Source organism: Suricata suricatta, chromosome 10 (genome assembly GCF_006229205.1).
Source record: "Suricata suricatta isolate VVHF042 chromosome 10, meerkat_22Aug2017_6uvM2_HiC, whole genome shotgun sequence".
Lineage (NCBI taxonomy): Eukaryota > Metazoa > Chordata > Mammalia > Carnivora > Herpestidae > Suricata > Suricata suricatta.
This window is the reverse complement of record NC_043709.1, coordinates 84,142,902-84,161,732: the sequence shown is the minus strand read 5'-3', so window position 1 is coordinate 84,161,732 and position 18,831 is coordinate 84,142,902. Positions and strand designations below refer to the sequence as shown.

General features: G+C 37.3%; 1 protein-coding gene across 2 annotated transcripts in view; it reads right to left on the bottom strand.

The window, feature by feature from the left end:
- The window catches only part of ABCC9 (ATP binding cassette subfamily C member 9), a 126,510-nt gene that overhangs the window by 17,465 nt on the left and 90,214 nt on the right, over positions 1-18,831 (bottom strand). For both annotated transcript variants that reach the window (XM_029954498.1, XM_029954497.1), the window contains exons 29-32: positions 15,667-15,759; positions 10,994-11,096; positions 1,165-1,266; positions 477-597 (exon numbers count right to left, since the gene is read on the bottom strand). In XM_029954498.1, the coding sequence (XP_029810358.1) occupies positions 477-597; positions 1,165-1,266; positions 10,994-11,096; positions 15,667-15,759 (419 nt within the window). The remainder of the gene's footprint in view (positions 1-476; positions 598-1,164; positions 1,267-10,993; positions 11,097-15,666; positions 15,760-18,831) is intronic.

Sequence of the window (18,831 nt, the reverse complement as noted above, 5' to 3'; positions counted from 1 at the left end):
GGAGGCCTATTGAAGGTTTTAGGCAAAAGAATGCATTTTAAGCATGAAATTAAGAAAGATCATTCTATTTTCAGTATTGAATTTCCTGCCAATTTTATTCTCGCAAAGCCGAGAATCTCAGTGAGTACTTTTAAGATCCAAATTTCTTGATATCTAAGTTAATTTGATCTTGAGAAAGAAAACACAATAGATCATAGTTTAGGTTGGTAACTTATGTAATAAAGTTCAAATACTTTTTACAATTCTCTTTAAATATTATTAAATAATATCTATTTGGATTCTGGTTGTATCCAAAACTTTTCAGCCAAAATAGTCATTATTTCAGATATACCTTATAAAGCAAAGTCCAGATGAGAAGGGATTCTCTGGATATTAAAGTGGAAAACAAAAGCAAAAATGACAATGTATCTGACAAACAATTATTATTTATATGAAATAAGTATTTAAGTGAAACAAAATAATATTCAGAACAATACCCATGGTGCCTTCATAGTTCTCAGACTCCATAGTTAAGAAACTGTTCACTTTCTTCACTGCCCCCATCTGGACCTCCAGGTCAGCCAAGTTCCTTACAACCCAATTTAAATAATTGGTTATCTGTGTCAAGTGACAAAAAAAAAAACACATTTAAAATAAAGTAGCAATCTTTGTAATCACTGGACATTTTAGGATTGGATGACTTGGACAGTTAGTGTACATTATGCACTGTGACTTAAAAATGCTGCAAGATATTAGAGACCAGAGAGGGTTATGGGATAAAGCAGGCAAAGAAGGTGTCCACACTTCTTCAACAGTCCTCGAATGTCAATGTTGTGTCAATTGTCCTCTGATTTCCCTATACAAGTTGCATTACCTGTTTGTACTTGTCTCCTTTATATTCATATTCATTTTAGTTTCTCCAGTGGGCTGTGAACAACTTAGGACAGGGATTCCACACCTTGGGAGTGCTCTCACCACAGAGTTTGAGCAGTTTCTAAAAACTGACTCACAGTATTAGAACTGAAGCAACACTGTCTTAAAATGCTGGGTTTTCATCCCAGGCTACCGTTATTTGCAAGATGTCATTTCATTATGAATTTCTAACTGCTCTTCTAATGTTCACGAATAAGAACTGACAATGACTAGAGGAAGTATGTGAAAAGAGACATTTTCATCCATACCTACCGTGAGTGCATACAGAAGACCCAAGCCCACCAATCCAGAATTGGAAGACCCACTGATGGATGCAATGGATGCAGTGAGGACAATGCAAGCTCCCAAATAATCCTAAAAAGGAGCAAATAAAAAAATGTTAGAAGATTTTCCTTGAGTTCTTAAACAGAGGGTCCCAATCAATTTAGAGAGGTGATTATTAAGACACAGTACACGTCACTTCTTGTATGTCCCATTAAATTTCAGATGAAGGCTACCTAAGATGTAGATGATTGACAACTCACAATATTAGGGTTGAAGTGGGAGAAATTCAATACTCTCATTGAATCTGTGCAGAAATGGATTCAAAGAAGTTAATTAACTTGCCAGGATCAGACACAGAGTTTCTTTTTCTCCTCCCCAGTCCTTGCTATAGCATTGTGTTGCCGGACAAGTAATTATTTGGGAACTTGATTTACTACCTTAAATTTCATGTGTGCTTACGTCATGGTTCTGATCCAGCTCCCTTGTGATATATAGTAAGGGCTTGGCAGAAATTTGCATCTGGTTAGATTCATGTCTAAACTATTTGTCAAATATCTAGGCTCAGAGTTTGGGACATTAAATCTCCAGATTCCATGTAAATAAGAATAAGGGTTTATATTTGCTCTTAAATGGGAAGGGTGGGCCTGTCTTAAAGCATCTGGATGATCTATGACTCAATGATAAACTCTTTGTGAAATTTTAAAAGTTAACTGAGGCCAGTCTTTATCTCAAATAAGAAACAAGGCACATCTACCCATTTTCAAACACCTTCTTCCTTCCCCATTTCCCAGCACTCTTCATCATTGTTATATCTTACTTATCACTTGAAAAAGAAATCTTACAAACTTTTCATGCTGATGAGTCACATGTTCCAGAAGCAGGTAGCATTTCAGGCATGAGCACCTCTACAGTTATTTTAAGCCTCATCTCACTTGTGACCTTTCTAGTCTAGATATGTCTTTGATTCCTCAAAAAAAACCATTAATAACTAGATGATAAGATGTTAATGACAGTAAAAAAAGAGACTTTAATGACGGCAATGGAGTGCTTAACATGCTGGAGTCAACAAGTGAAGTTACTCAACTCAGCTCCCATATGTGCTTTCCTCTTTTTTTTAAATTTAAAATTTTTAATTTATTTTTTAAGTAGTTTATCGTCAATTTAGTTTCCATACAACACCCAGTGCTCTTCCCCACAAGTGCCCTCCTACATCACCACCACCTCTTTTCCTCCCTCCCCCTGCAACCCTCAGTTTGTTTTCAGTATTCAATGGTCTCTCAAGTTTTGTGTCCCTCTCTTTCCCCAACTCTCTTTCCCTCTTCCCCTCCCCCTTTTTAAAACTGCTTCAAAGATCTAGCTCTTGAGGAGCAATCAGTAATCCCAGCCTTGAAATCAGAGATCTGGGCTCAGACGCTGACTTTGCCAATTACCAGACAAATAATTTAAACCCCTTTGAAGCTCAGTTTCTTTGGAAAATAGAAATGATACCTAATTCAAAGACCGAAAGGACTAAAAAAGATTAAATGCCCGTTAGATTTCACCACCTCCATGTATCAGGATGTCTTTTTTCTTCTGGGTGATTTTCAAATGTTTGAAGCAAGCCTAAAAGTTTATGTGCATTATAAAACATCAAAGGTTAAAAGAGGCACTAAAATTTAATTCCATAATGATTCCCATGATCTTTATAAAGAATAAAGAAAGAAATTAGGCAGAGTTACTCGCTTGAGGCAGTAAATTCCAAAGAGGTAGTAAATGCTCCTTGGATTGCTTCTACCAAGGGGACCATGTGTTAACAACTTGTCACATCCCAATTAGACAGGTCTTCATTTTCCTTTTATTTGAAGCAACGACTACATGGATGCATAATCTAAGCAGTCTGGGCCACTCTCACATCTTCCAAATGCCGACATGCTCCCAAAATACTTCTAAATATTTACAGCAATATGGATTTTTCCTTCCAGCCCTGTGTGTAAAGTTAGTAACTTTTGACGTTATGCTGTAAATTTGTAATTTCTATATTGTCTTTCTAAAAAGATTAATAAAAAGTTTCTGTAAAAAGTACCAGAAAGCAAGTTAGTATCAGGGGATACTTTGAGCAAGGTCCTCCTTCTCAGCTTGATATAAAGAAATACACCATTTAGCTTCTGAGAACTTTCTGTAAGTAATGTACACATTAAGAGTTTGAAGCAAAGCACATTTTTATTGATTTCTATTCTCTACTTCCTCCCAGCTGGTCTTATTGGGAAGAGGAGCCTCATAAATTCATCTATCCATTCATTCACTCATTCATTCATTTTCAAGTCTTTACTTAAATTCCATTTAGTTAACATATAGTATAATTATTAGTTTCAGGAATAGAATTTAGTCATTCATAACTTATATACAACACTCAGTGCTCATTACAACAAGTGTCCTCCTTAATGCCCATCACCCATCTCCCCCACCTTCCCTCCAGCAACCCTCAATTTGTTCTCTATAGTTTACAGTCTGTGTTATGGTTTGCCTCTTTCCCCTACTCCTACTATGTTCATCTGTTTCCTTTCTGAAATTCCACATGTGTGAAATAATATGGTATTTGTTTTTCTCTGACTGACTTAAACTCACTTAGCATGATACACTCTAGCTCCATCCACGTTGTTGCAAATGGCAAGATTTCATTCTTTTCTTATGGCTGAATAATATTCCATTATATATATATATATATATATATATATATTATAATATATATATTATATATATGTGTCTACCACAACTTCTTTATCCATTCATCAGTTAATGGACATATGAGTTCTTTCCAAAGTTTGTCTATTATTGATAATGCTGTTATAAACATCTGGATGCATTTGTCCCTTTGAATCAGTATTTTTGTATTTTTTGGGTAAGTATCTAGTAGTACAATTGCTGGATCATAGGATAGGTCTATTTTTAACTTTTTGAGGAACCTCCATATTGTTTCCCAGGGTGGTTACACCCTTTTGCATTGCCATCAGCCGTGTAAGAGGGTTCCCCTTTCTCCACATCCTCACCAACATCCTTTGTTTCCTGTGTTGTTAATTTTAGCCATTTTGAGAGGTATGGAATGGTATCTCATTGTGGTTTTGATTTGTATTTCTCTGATGATGAATGATACTGAGAATCTTTTCATGTGTCTGTTGGCCATCTGGATGTCTTCTTTGGAAGTGTCTATTCATGCCTTCTGCCCATTCCTTAATTGGATTATTTGTATTTTAGATATTGAGTTTGATAACTTCTTTATAGATTTTGCATACTAACCCTTTATCTGAAGTCATTTGCGAATATCTTCTCCCATTCTGTAGGTTGCTTTTTAGTTTTGTTGATTGTTTCTTTTGCTGTGCAGAAGCATTTTATCTTAATGAGATCCCAACAGTTCATGTTTGCTTTTGTTTCCCTTGCATCCCTAGACATATCTATAAGAAGATTGTATGGCCAATGTCAAAGATATTGCTCTCTGTTCTCCTCAAGGATTGTGATGGTTTCCTGTCTTATACTTAGGTATTTCATCCAGTTTGAATATATTCTTGTGTGTGATGTAAGAAAATGTTTCATTCTTCTGCATGTTGCTGTCCAGTTTTTCCAGTATCACTTGTGGAAGAGACTTTTCTACTGGACATTTTTTCCTGCTTTGTCAAAGATGAGTTGACCATATAGTTGTGGGTCCATTTCTGGGTTTTCTATTCTGTTCCATTGATCTATGTGTCTGTTTTTATGCCAGTAACATATTGCTTTTATCATTATAGCTTTGTCCAGAATTATGATGACTCCAGCTTTGCTTTTCTTTTTCAAAATTGCATACATTTTTTAAAAAATATAACAACAAAATAATCACTGAGGTCTCAACAATGGAAATTAGACAGTAGGCCTAATATAAACATTCTAAAAAAAATGTAAAACATTATGCACTCAGTTTCTCTCTCTCCTTCTCTCTTTTTCTCTCTCCCACCCCCTCCCCCTCCATTACATTTTACTTTATATGTTATATTGGGGCCTAGATTCACTTGTTATATAGAACTAAATGGTAAATGCAATTAGATGATAATTTAAATATTTTCCATTGCATTAAAATGGTAATTATGGTAATAGATAGTTTACCCTGGCAATAGAGCCAACAAGACAAGTAAAAACAGATGAAGGGAAGGAAAGGAAAAGGCTGATCAATAAGTTTGAGTTAATATATGTTTTCTGGCTCTTTTTCATGTGGCTAATGTTTTTAAAACTACTTGTTAGGTTTTTGGTATGATGATTAGACACTTATTTTATTTAATTTATTTTTATTTATTTTTGAGAGACAGAGAGAGACAGTGTGAGCAGGGGGTGGTCAGAGAGAGAGAGGGAGATACAGAATCTGAAGCAGGCTCCCGGCTCTGAGCTAGCTGTCAGAACAGAGCCCGACGCGGGGCTCAAACCCACGAACTGTGAGATCATGACCCAAGCCTAAGCCGGACGCTTAACCAAGCCACCCAAGGCACCCCAAGACACTATTATTTTAATTATTAATGCAGTAAATAAAATATGCAAAAATTTACTTATAAGAGATAATGTTTTTAGTTTTTTGGTTTTTAGAGATAATATTTTTGACATCTCAGTGATAAGGCATAGCTTCTTAAAGTACATTAATAGCACATTTTCAGTCAATGAACCCATTTTCAAAATCTACAGTCTACTAAATTCAAAGAGATATGAGAGCTTAAAAGGCAGGATGTCTGTACCTATATCAAAGCTATATCAAAGTTATTTTATTTATTATAAAATATACTTTATCTTTTCAATTTTTTTTAGAAAGTGCTATCCATGTTGTCTTCCAGTTACACTAAACTAGATATTTTCATCTCACTCTTGGATTATTTCCACTGCTCAAAGAAATATTTTTGTAGGCAAAATTTTTTGGAGGCATTTGATCAGAATTTTACTTGATCTACATGATAACGGAAGCTCCTTTGTGCACAGTGTTTATAATGAGAACTCATAACAAAATCACCAAATTCTATTAACTTCCCTTCAAATAGGACAAGAGTATAGGTTGTGTGAAATTGATGGATAATGTAAGAGCTTATATTAACTCCCTACTGTTTGCTTCCTTTACCATTAAACTTAACCAATGTAATGCATTATGAAGTGATTCTACAGTTACACCTTCTTTTCTTTCTTTGCAAATATGTGAACTACAAAATGGCTTCAAGGCAATTAATTAAGAAAGGAGAAGCAGCTAGTCTGAATAACTCACCAGGAGAGCAAACACTTAGGGGTCACTATGCAGCATTTATTCCACTGCTAAGTCCTAACACATCCTAATCAATTAATTCACTGAAAAAAAAAAAAAGCACCTGCGGTCAAAACAATACAATGAAATGACAAATTCAGTTCAGAAAACAGAAGCCACTCATTATGTGAACTGCCAGTTTGCAAAGAGGGTTCCACCACTGGACATTTTTATCTGTCTAGTGATAAATTATAACTTCCATCGAGTTTGTGAATTCAAAACTCCCCTCCTGAAGAGAAGCCTTTGATTTTCCAAGTCAAAAGAGAGGCTGCTTCTTGGATTTCTAGTGATTCAATGGCATCTATCTATCTATGGGATTATAGTGAAAACTGTAATTCAAAAATTGTTTTTAATGTCTTTATTTCATTTTGAGAGACAGAGCAGAGAGCGAGCAGGGGAGGGGCAGAGAGGGAGACACAGAATCTGAGCAGGCTCCAGGCTCTGAGCTGTCAGCACAGAGCCCGACTCAGGGCTCAAACCCACAGACTGTGAGATCATGACCTGATCCGAAGTCGGATGCCCAACCGACTGAGCCACCCAGGCACCCCCAAAACTGTAATTCTATAAAACAGACTTGCAAATAGTTAACAGCGATGCAATCTCTTTCCTTATGTAGCCCTCAGAAGTACTGGTCTATGGTACCATCTGGGAGAATATATTAGGGCCTCCAAATTATAAGATCAGTGCACACCTGTCTGTTGTGGAGTTATGAACACACAATAAAAGGTCCGTGCAAGAGCTCTTTCATAAAACAGGCTTTCTTGCAAGCTCACCCTGAAGACTATTTTCACTTTAGCCTGTTGATTCTAAAGACTATTTTTTTGGCTTCCTGATGTGAATTTTCTTTTATCCTTTCACCACACAGCAAGACAAAGCCTTGGAAAGACAGCCTTTAGATAGAGTTACACAATTTTTGCAAATGGAAACACTGGTGCCAAAGAACTGGAAGTGTTTAGTGCAGAGGGCTGAAGAGAAGACGCCGTGTTGAACCAGAGAATGTAAGCAGCATTCAAAGGTTAGGCTGAAGTGACATTCTGCACACGATTGTGGCCCCCTCGACTTGGCACTCACAGGAAAAACGCTCTCCTCTCTGCCAAAGCAACCTGGGTGGTCACTGTCTCGCTACTTTTCCTCCAACCAAATTATTTTATTCTTTTAGACTCTTGTCCTTTTTTGATATGAGTGTATGGTGACTTTTATCTTTTTTCCTAATTCAGAAGGCATATGAAATAAACATGGTGGTTAGGGCCTCATCTTCCATAGGGAAAGCTGTTCACTCAGAGAAGGGGAAAAACTTGTGATTGTCTTACTCTCAATTAAGTTGACCAGGGAAAGAAATGAGAGTCATATATTTAAATTAGAGAATAAACAAAAATTGGATCGGGTTCATGGATCTTCCTGAATCCCACAAAAGGTGTTTTTCTCTGGTTTCCTTTCCTTTCTTCTTGAGATTTTCTGTCCAGGGAATCCAGTGGCATTGCTTCTGAAAGCTTGGATTGAGAATGAAGAGAAGGGGAGGTGAAAAATAGCCACAGAAAGCCATGGCAAATTTTCTCCTCGTTCTCTTCATTAAGGTGATGAGTCCATGAATTAGAGTTGGCGCATCAGGATCTCCCCTCACACAGGAGAGCAAACACTTGCTTCTTCTGATTTATGCCCAATGCCTTAACCTTCCTTGTACCGCTTTAGTCGTGTTTCTGCTCTGAGAACTCCAAGAACATTTGCTATAAGCAAATATTTTTTGTTAATTTACTGAGTAATATGGCAAAGAACAGAGAAAGGAGGAGTTATGTCAATACTATGGGTTAAGTAAGATCAATGCAGATTCACTGGGTCAAATAGAAGTTTTCATTACTTATTTTTTTAATGACTTACAAGGCAGAATATGTCCACAGCTGTGGGGGTCAGAGAAAAGTTCACACCTTAGTCTCCATGGTCCTTTATCTGAATATTCATGTTTCTGACACAAGATCCATTTATTTCAAACTGAACTTGTGTCTCCAGTGATGTGGATATGTCCACAGGAGCACAGTAGTAATGAGGTCAGTTATATGTGCACAATCAGGAGAAACGTTATTTCCTAATAGGAGTTATCTAGTTAATTTATCCAATACTTCTACTGTACACATGTTCTTGAATTACAGCATTTACATTCAAATAAATATCTGATATTTACATATTCTAAATAACATCCTGATTCTAATGAACACTCTCAATGTACTCAGAAAAAACAGAACGAGAGTTAATCTGACTAGTTTTAAGTTGATCACTGAGAGCTGTCTAGAGGTGTGTGTGTGTGTTGTGTGTGTGTCTGTGTGTGTGTCTCTGTGTGTGTGTGTGTATACCTTTATAAACTTATTGGCACACACAGTTAGGCAAAGGAGACAAATCATATACAAAAGACTGTGGAACTTGATTTCTGTCCACAGATATGCCTGGAATTTTGCAATAAATCAACAAGTTCCTTAAAAAATTTACCTTTACCCATCAGAAATAGAAGCAAAAGATTCCTTATTTATTTTTGTATTGGTTTTTAAGGGAGAGTAATTGGAAGGATCATAATACACAGAAAACAAAGACAAGACATACTGACAACTGCATTATAAAGGAACAAAATGGATAGCAAAGTCTGCCCTTCTCGTTTCAAATATCAGTATTTTCTTTTGGTTTCCACACTTGGAATTCTTTTACATTCACGTTGGTCCACCGCCGTTTCACTTGGGGATTAAAGTAATGGGCCGTGAGTCAAACTGAACTAAGCCATTCTGAATCTGGCTACTCTTCCTCTCTAATTTTTCCTGTCCTCCCCTTTTTTGGCAGTCTGAGGGCTCTAATATCTTGTCTTCTGGCTATGAAAGCAGAACATATGGTTTGCTTGAGGATTCTTCTTAAACACTTGTCCATTAACCTGACAATAGGAAGTGCTGAAGAGCAGAAACAGGAGTCGAGTCAGACATTCATCTCAAGTCCAAAGCAAACACACTTGCCCCCTAAAAAACATGCTTGATCTCCAAATTAAGAAAAATCAGATAACAAAGGTAACTACTTATATTCTCCCTTGTGATTTGGGGACATTCTTTCATTAAGCTATTTCATAATTAATTCTGTTATTCAGATATGATGTTTTTCTTCCTTGGAGAAAATAAATTTAAGTAAACAAATAAAAGCTTAAAACAAGGAATTAGGGTCTGGATAGAATCAAAAAAAAGGTCTTAGTTTTGTTCTAAATTCTAAGCAGTATTTCATCTGCCTTCATGCTAACTACATATAGGTAATTCAGGAGACATTTTGTCCTGCCCCCACAGCTACCTGGAAAGAATTTCTTATCAACAACCAATGCTTCTATCTAAAGTTTGTAAAATATAATTGCCTTATGTCACTGAATAAGTTCTATATTATAACTAATATAGTGGAAAAGAATATCTAAACCAGTGGAAAATCATGACAACTAAAGCTCACAGCTGGGGGTGGGGGTCCAAGAATCTATATCAATCTGTATCCATCCATCAACAACTCAGCATTATAACCTGTACTCCTCCATTTCAACATCGTCTAATTCCTCTCACTATCTTCCCTCTCTGGTCTGCTGAGTTTTGAAAGCCTGCATACAGTAGGGATGTTTAATTAATAGATACAATATCTTTACAATAGAACAGACAAACTTACTTTTCTTGACAAATGGATAGGTGATTATTTTTTAAAAAAGATTACAGACGACTCATCATCACCACCAAAATAGCCTGTTTATAGTGCAGATTATGCAGACCAGTCTGGAAACTACATTTCCTTCCTTTCTGGAACTTGTATCTCATTTGTCTCCTGGTTCATACTCCAGCTGATTGGCTTACGAACCACTTACCAGGGTAAGTGCTGTTTCTATTCATTTATTTATTCATCCATTCATTCAAAAAACATTTGTTGAGTACATTTGCTAATCAGTGAACAAGGGGACTTATTATTTTTCATCCCAACATCCCCATATTCTTGTTTCTATTTTACAGATGAGGAATAGGACTCAAATAAATTAACTCACTTGCTAGATTCAAGTCTGTATGATGCCAAAGCATGCGCCTGTTCTCCTGTTTCATAAAGAACAGAAGAAGGTAACAGATGATTAATTGTAGTTTTTTATGTTTTGTGCTAACGTGGTCCTCCACTGGCTTAAAACATAGAAAGTCACCATCTCTTCCAGGCTTGTCCTGCTCAATGAAGGAAAATGAGTACATCTGTTCACTTGTCAAATTTGCTCTTTTGAAAAAAAAACCCTGAAGTTATATAAACATTTGCCATTCCATTAACTTATGTAATCTAGAGACTAATGAACACAAAATGAATTTTTGCTTTTTGGGCTATTTGTCTTACCATTAGCTAAAACACTATGACAATTTTTCATCTGTAACATAAACAAACCTTTTTCACGGAAAAAGTGAAGTTAGTGCTGAACCTTGGTGCAAGACTAATTTTTATAACTGTCTCCTTCTTTGCATCAGCCCCCTTTTTATGTTTAGTTTCCATTTGGAAATCATGAAATGAACGTACCGTTCTGACCTCTAGCCATCTGTTGGCTGCTGAAAGAAATAAGTAGGCAATGTTGTTTGTGTCCGTCAGTTCCAGCATACGTTGCTTAAACCTGGTTTCGTGCCTGTAGAAAACAAAAATATTATCATGCTAGCCGCACAACAGGAGAAATAATAAGAAACAGTCACACTTACTACTACACTATTTGCTCAACATAGTGACAAACTGATGGGATGACTAGTAAATGGACTCTGACTTCAAAATAAAGGCCAGCTGCTACTGCTTTGCTGCACGCTTACTGGAGAGGGTGTGGTTTGGTGTTCCTTCCTTTCTTAGGCCCCTGCTATGAAAAGGAAGCTTCTGGATGACAAATTCCTATTAAAGATCATTTCATATATTTCCACATAATTTTGTAGCCACAAAAACAAAGCATGGCCTATGTTGCAAGGTCCTTACAAAAACCAGAGTAAGTTGTACAGAAATGCAATATGCCTGCTTTTTATTGCATAGTTTACTTTCCCAATGACACAGATGGGTGGGAGGTGCTGGACGAGGACCAGGGAAGATAGGAAATTATGCATGTGTAACAGGAAAATATATACTTTTAAGTATCTCCTGCTGCTGGTATTTCTGGGAACAAAAGAAGGAAACTGGATGGCAAGAAGTAGAGGATGGGGGTCTTTGGAGGTGGCAAATGTTCTTGCTAGATGAGGTATCTTACACTCAAGATTCTAAAATATTTGTAAGTATGGTCATTGCATGAAAGGAACTCTTAGTCTATGGTACTTACAGAGTTTTATGACATATTCAGTTTAGACATTGATCCCTGACCAAATTAAGTTTATTCTTGGAAATCAACATCTTCAGACCAAATTCTGTGCAATCCATGTTATAAATGAAACTTCTTAGAAAAATCTTATCCATTTGAACATGTGAGCTACTCTTTCACAGAACTCATGCTACATAGTAATAAATCTAAATAACAAAAATAGCATCTTTTCATTTTTCAATTGTTTTCCCTGAATAGCCAAGCAATGGAAAGGTGGATAATATAATCAAAATAACTGGTTTGAAGGTTGGAGGAAATGCCTAATCAAAATGTGGTCTATTCACTCTCTGTGGACTGCTCGACTATGCATTGCGTTTGTGAGGAATAGCCAAATTTCATTTGACAGCCCAGCAATGATTCCTGTTTGATGGAAGATTACTCTAAGTTTCCTCAAATCTTCAAATCAATTTGCAGAAGTTTATATTAAACCATCACTATATCAAAGAATGACAAAGTCCTGGGTGGGGTGTTCCCTTGGCCCATGAAGCCATCTATACAGGCCAATATAGAGCAGATACTTGATATCCGTCCAATAAATCTGATCATTCCAATATGCCAAACCAGATAAATCAGAAAACTGAGTCAAACAGCAACATCTGATCTACAGTAATCAAAGGATTTGGCACTCGGAGCCAAATAATTACCTCACTTTGAGTTATGAGTTTGCAGCCTTGATCTAAATGCCATGTATGGGGGGATCTGCCCTGAATAGCAACACATTTGAGGGGGACTGAGCAGTCAGAGGAACATGGCTACCTTGTCCTGTGATGACTCTTTTAGAGATGAATACAGTGAATAACAAAAAGGTAGGATGGTTCACAGGATTATAGGATTCACTGAGATAGTGGATATGAATTGTCAAGAGATATAAGGGCCAATCTTTCTGTGTTTGCCTTTTCTGTGTTAGGTCAATTTTCATCCACTCATTCAGAAGCACTTGGCAAGCACCAACTCTAAGTAAGACACTAGAATATCTACATGAACAAGATGTAACCTCTCCCTGAGGAGCCCATTCTTTAGTGAAGGAGGTGAACAAGGTATTAACAAGTAAGGATAGCACAGCACAGAATCTAGTCATAACAACCCTATGCACAAAATGCTACTTGAACATTAAGGAAGGGGGTGATTTGTATTGACCAGAGGGTTAGGAGGGCAGGGAATGAGGTGGAGGATGGGGAGAGAAGGAAGATTAAGCAAAATTTCACAGAGCACTGGGGGTAGGATGGGGGATGGTCTGAGTGAGGTTTTAAAGGATGAGCTGAATTCTTCAGGTGAACAAGGGAGGAAAAGGCACTGGAAGCAGTAGGAACAACATGAGCAAAGACACAGAAACGAAAAAACTCATGTTTCATGGCTCAAGACAGGGTTCTCTCCCTAGAGGACAGTGGTAGTGGGGAGATTGGAGGTAGGGCCCATTGGACCAAAGCCACTGGGCTACATTTGAGATAAACATCAAACACTTTTTCCTGACAAAGTGCTTTGTCTGGGACTCTCCTTACTCTTCATTTAGTTTTGGGATATTGTTTCAGATACACTCTTAAAGAGTTTGTAAATGGAATTGGCAAAGATCTGAAGCAGCAGCGAGAGGGGAGGGGTGGAAATGCAGTGAACATTCTTTCTCTGTGTTTCTATTTGGCAAGAAACTTTCTGTTTTCCTAATGGAAACTTTGACACACTCAGTCTGTATCTTTTCATCCACATCCAGCTCATCTTCTGAACATTCTTAGACCTTTATTCTGTTAGACAAAAAAAATAAGAAAGGTCACTGAAATCTCAGTCTAATTTAGCTGTGATACTCTCGTGGTAAACTACTTGAGGGAGTACACTGCTGCATGTGAGTACACCGCGATCCCTGAACACAGGGGAGGGAAGCAGCCTAATCAGTAAATACTAACTTTTCAAAAGAGCTGAAGACTCTGGGGATCAGGGTAGTCTGAAAGAAAGGAAGAAACGGATGGCAAGGAACTTGTTTGATTCTTGACCACAAGCACCAAATGTAAACACTCTAGAATTTTATTCATGGCAGCAGGACTAGCCCCACATCTTGAAATTCCCTTTGGGTTAAAAATGCTGATATTTCTGATATTTAATATTTATTTTAGAAATGAACCTTGGAAGATGTAAATCTGGATGAATATGATACAGATACTTCTACATAAAAGTTGTCTTTTGCTTCTTCCAATCATAATTCACACATAATATTTGGTTCTTCTTACAACTACCTAGACTTCTCCTCATGTAAAATTAGGAGTAGTCATGCTAAATTCTGTTCTTGTGTCTAGTGACAAATGTAAATGAAAAGCCTAAACCTTGACTCTTGGTCAAGTTCCTCTCATTCTGAACTGTCGTTTCCTTCATGACAATTTACCTGATTCTAGTCCTCTCCCTCTTAGAAAATAACCTCACCTTATTCAGAGAGAAAAGAGAGCAGGGGCTATTATATACTGAATCCATCAGTATCCTGTTGTCCTAATGACCAGCTTGCTTGAATCCAGTCACTTCTTGCCTCTCACTTACCACGCTATCTTGTTTTCTTTGTGGTATTTATCTGGGATGGAAGTGGAAGGCCATGTCTTTGTCATCTTTAAATATCCACATCAAGAGAAGTACCTGGCATATATTCAGTACTCAAATAAATTAGTGTGAAAGGACTTATTTGGTGAAAAATGTAATCTTTAATATGATGTACTTATGAGTACTGCTGGCCATTGCTGGCTACCATCAGTATGCAAATTTTGTCTTAATATCTATGTTCGATGCAAATAAATAATTTTGCCATCTCCAATGAGAGGCACTCTGATGGGAAAACACACCACTGCAGAAAATGTGAATGTTTCATCATGAAGTGTATGTATATTTATGTAGAAATTCTGTGATACATGTTGTGGATGGTTATAGCCCTATATTCTTACTTTTTTAAAAAAAGTTTATTTATTTATTTTGAGAGCTAAAGTTTGTGTGTGTGAGCAAACGGGAGAGGGGAAGAGAGAGAGGTAGAGAATCTCAAGTAGGCTCCACACCATCAGTGCAGAGCCTGACACAGGGCTCCAACTCACAAGCCATGAGATCACAACCCAAGCTGAAGTCAGATACTTAACTGACTGAGACACCCAGGTGCCCCTCTATATTCTTTTTGACTAAAGTTTATATATATATATATAATATAAATATGTTTTAAGTTAGAAAAATCTATAACTGAAATTGTTACATATTTGCATTCGAGTCATGAGAAGACACAATATTTTAAGATGTCAATTTCCAAGATTAAATGAAATATTCAATGGTGCCCCTTTCTTTTCTGAATTTATTTGAACAGGGAAAATAAGGGCAGATAATTTTTTAAGTGTTAAGCAAACACTCTTGATCAAAAGCTTAGATTATCACTATTTACCAACATTGAAGAAAATGGATTGGATCCTAAAATAACCTTGATTTAATAATATTTCTTTTATTATTATCAATAATACATTCGTTTCAACTTGTTTATTGGGTCCTTCTTCACTAATCACTGTGGTTAATACTTCACATCCATTTGTCAATTAGCCCAAGGATCCAAAGAAGCACAGTTGAGTTACCCGTTTCATAGATGAGGAAACTGGGGCTAGGATTTGCAAAGCATGGCATACATTACACAGCTAGTGTCCTTCCAATATGGTGTTTCATTCTTTCATTATTTTTGTTAAAATGTCAGGTGATTAAACTAACTCTGAACATTTATTGCCATATTTTTCTTTCTTGTAGTCTAGAACATTGCCATGCACACAGTGGGCATCCAAAAAATAGTAGCCGTTATCAGTTATTTGTATATTAATACTTGTTGATGATGTAATGACCTACTCAACAAAATGGAAACATGTTTACTCACCGAAATGCCCGAATGGTGGTGAGTCCTTCAGCTGTTTCTGAGAAGTGGCAAAGCAGAGGGAGCTGGGTACTGTCATCAAGTTCCTGGAGATCCCTAGAGCAGAGAGAAGTGCATAATTAACTTCTTATGCATTCATGCTCAGAGACTATTGTGTTCATCCTCAAGTAGGGTTTTTATTTGTTATTGCAACTTTTTTCTTCTAGAACCCAGTTAACAAAAACTTTAACAGCTTATAATCTAAAGAAGAAGAGAAAGATGGGTACATAATGAATTTTGGTCCAGGCCAAATATACAATGTGTTGTTAAAAAAATAAAACTACTTGCAGGGCACCTGCATAGCTTAGTCGGTTAAGCATCCTACTCTTGATTTTGGCTCTGGTCATGATCTCAGTGTTCTGAGATGGAGTCCAGTATTGAGTCTCATGCTGGGCGTGGAGCCTGCTTAAGATTCTCTCTTTTCCTCTTCCTTTGCCCCTCCTCTCTCATTGCATATACATGTGTTCTCTCTCTCTCTCTCTCTCTCTCTCTCTCTCTCTCTCTCTCTCTCTCAAAAAAAAAACATAACTATTTGCTTGGTATAACAACTAAAGTAAACTGCTATGGGGACACAGGAATGGATGATTAATTCATACTTAGAAGATGAGTAATATATGTTTTTGAGAAGGTGGAATTTAGGCCAATCTTCTCAAGCTTTGAGGAGAGCTTCAACCAAACATTCAAGAAGTACATTTAGCTAATGGGAACAAGATAAAACACAGGAGACTAAAGAACCTAGCAAGTTCAGTGTGGCTGGGGTCCAGAATCCTTTGTGAGTGCTAAGGTGGAGAAAGGTTGTATAAAGGAGAGGTGGGACTAGATGGTAGAAGATCCTGGGTGGGTTGGACAAAATCATGGAAGACTAGAAATAAAATGATCAGGCCATGCTTAAGCAGCATAACTTGGGAGACTATAAAGGATGAAAGAGAAAGTGAATTAGGATAGTCTGTCTCAAAGATTTTTAAAAGTTCTGAATTACTGTGATGCTAGTGAGATTTAAAATAGTAGGAGGACTGTGAGACAGTCTTCCAGAAGTAGGCTTCTAAACTATAACAATCAGTGGACTGTAACAGGGTGAGTAAGAGATAAGAGTCGAATATGGTTTGGTTGTTACTAGCTTTAGCAGACTTGACAAATGACAGTGTTATTTATCAGGGTGGGGGACATGGAACAAAGCAATTTTAAGAAAGAGACAATGAGTTTGCCCTTGGCCACTATGAGTTTGGATCTCTGCCTTCATTGAACTTTTATTCATAGGTCCTCCAAGGACCTATATAATATCCAATGTATGTTTGGTGGACCAATCCCCAATCATCCTTTTCATAAAGATGCACAATACTCATGGAAACATTTCCTTAAACCATGTAAGCTAGCATTTCTCGAAAATAGGCTAAGAGTTGTACTATATGCTTCAAAACATCCCTCTTTTTACTTTTCAGTCTTTTTTTCTGCTCTTTTTTTAGATTTGGGGGATTAAGGATTTAGGGTAGAGACATCAACAGTCACCAGAGTCAACTGAATTATACTGTTACTGTAATTTTCAACAATTAACTTGGGCCATTCTAGGCAGTCTGTATCATCCCACAAACAAATGCAAATCTCTTTTGAGTTCCTACAATGAATTTATTCACTTTAGAAACTGCAGAGGAGGGAAGAGAAAGAAAGAGGGAAGGGGCAGAAAGAAGGGAGGAGGAAAATGATATGAAGGAATGTGAGTAGCTTGCTACTTTTTAAACATAAAACTAAGTGGCTATTTGTAAATTTGACACAACAGGTGGTCACTACATTTGAGGTTTGTTGTAAAGGGGAAAAATTACGAAGGAGAAATCTTTGTTTATAGGACATTTTGTGAAACCAAAAAAAGTGAGGATATAACTTAACCTTGTATTCTTGTAAGTAGGAAACACTTCCTTAGAGAGCTAACCACACATTAGATCTTTGATTTCAGATATTCCAAATTCCATGACATTTCCTGTCTCCCACTTTAATTCCTTGTGGTGTTTAGAAAGCAGTCTGTTAGCTGCTTGAGCTTTTCAACATGAGTAGTCTGGTGGAGCCTCAACATTTAGAAGGAATTTTTTTGTCTTTGAAATTTGATGTTGTGTGGCCATATTTTCTCACATTCAAAGAATTTTAAATAAGAATGGTTCATAACCCATTATTAGTGTTAATTCTTTAAAAAATTTTTTATGTTTATATATTTTTGAGAGAGAAACAGAGCGTGGGCAGGGGAGGGGCAGAGAGGGAGGGAGACACAGAATCTGAAGCAGACTCCAGGCTCTGAGTTGTCAGCACAGAACCCGACACGGGTCTGGAACTCACAAACTGAGAGGTCATGACGTGAGCCAAAGTCAGATACTCAAAAGACTGAGCCACCCAAGCTCCCCTATTAGTGTTAATTCTTTAAAAGTGATCAATCCGGTGAAGAAATGGGCAGAAGACATGAACAGACACTTCTCCAAAGAGGACATCAGATGGCCAACAGGCACATGAAACGATGCTTAGCATCACTCATCATCAGGAAAATACAAATCAAAACCACACTGAGATACCACCTCATGCCAGTTAGAGTGGTTAAAATAAACAAATCAAGAGACTATAGATGCTAGTGAGGATGTGGAGAAATGGGCACCCTCCTACACTGTTGGTGGCAGTGTAAACTGGTGCAGCCACTCTGGAAAACAGTGTGGAGTTTCCTCAAAAAACTATCAACAGAACTCCCCTATGACCCAGCAATAGCACTGCGAGAGATTTATCCAAGGGATACAGAAGTGCTGACACATAGGGGCACATGTACCCCAATGTTCATAGCAGCACTGTCAACAATAGCCAAAACATGGAAAGAGCCTAAATGTCCATCACCTGATGAGTGCATCAAGAAGATGTGGTATATATATACAAGGGGGAGTATTACATGGCAATGAGAAAGAATGAAATCTGGCCATTTGTAGCAAAGTGGATGGACCTCGAGGGTGTTATGCTAAGCGAAATAAGTCAGGCGGAGAAGGATAGATACCATATGTTTGCACTCATAGGTCTAACAGGAGAAACCTAATGGAGGAACATGGGGAGGGGAAGGGGGAAAGAGAGTTGGGGACAGAGAGGGATGCAAAACATTAGAGACTATTA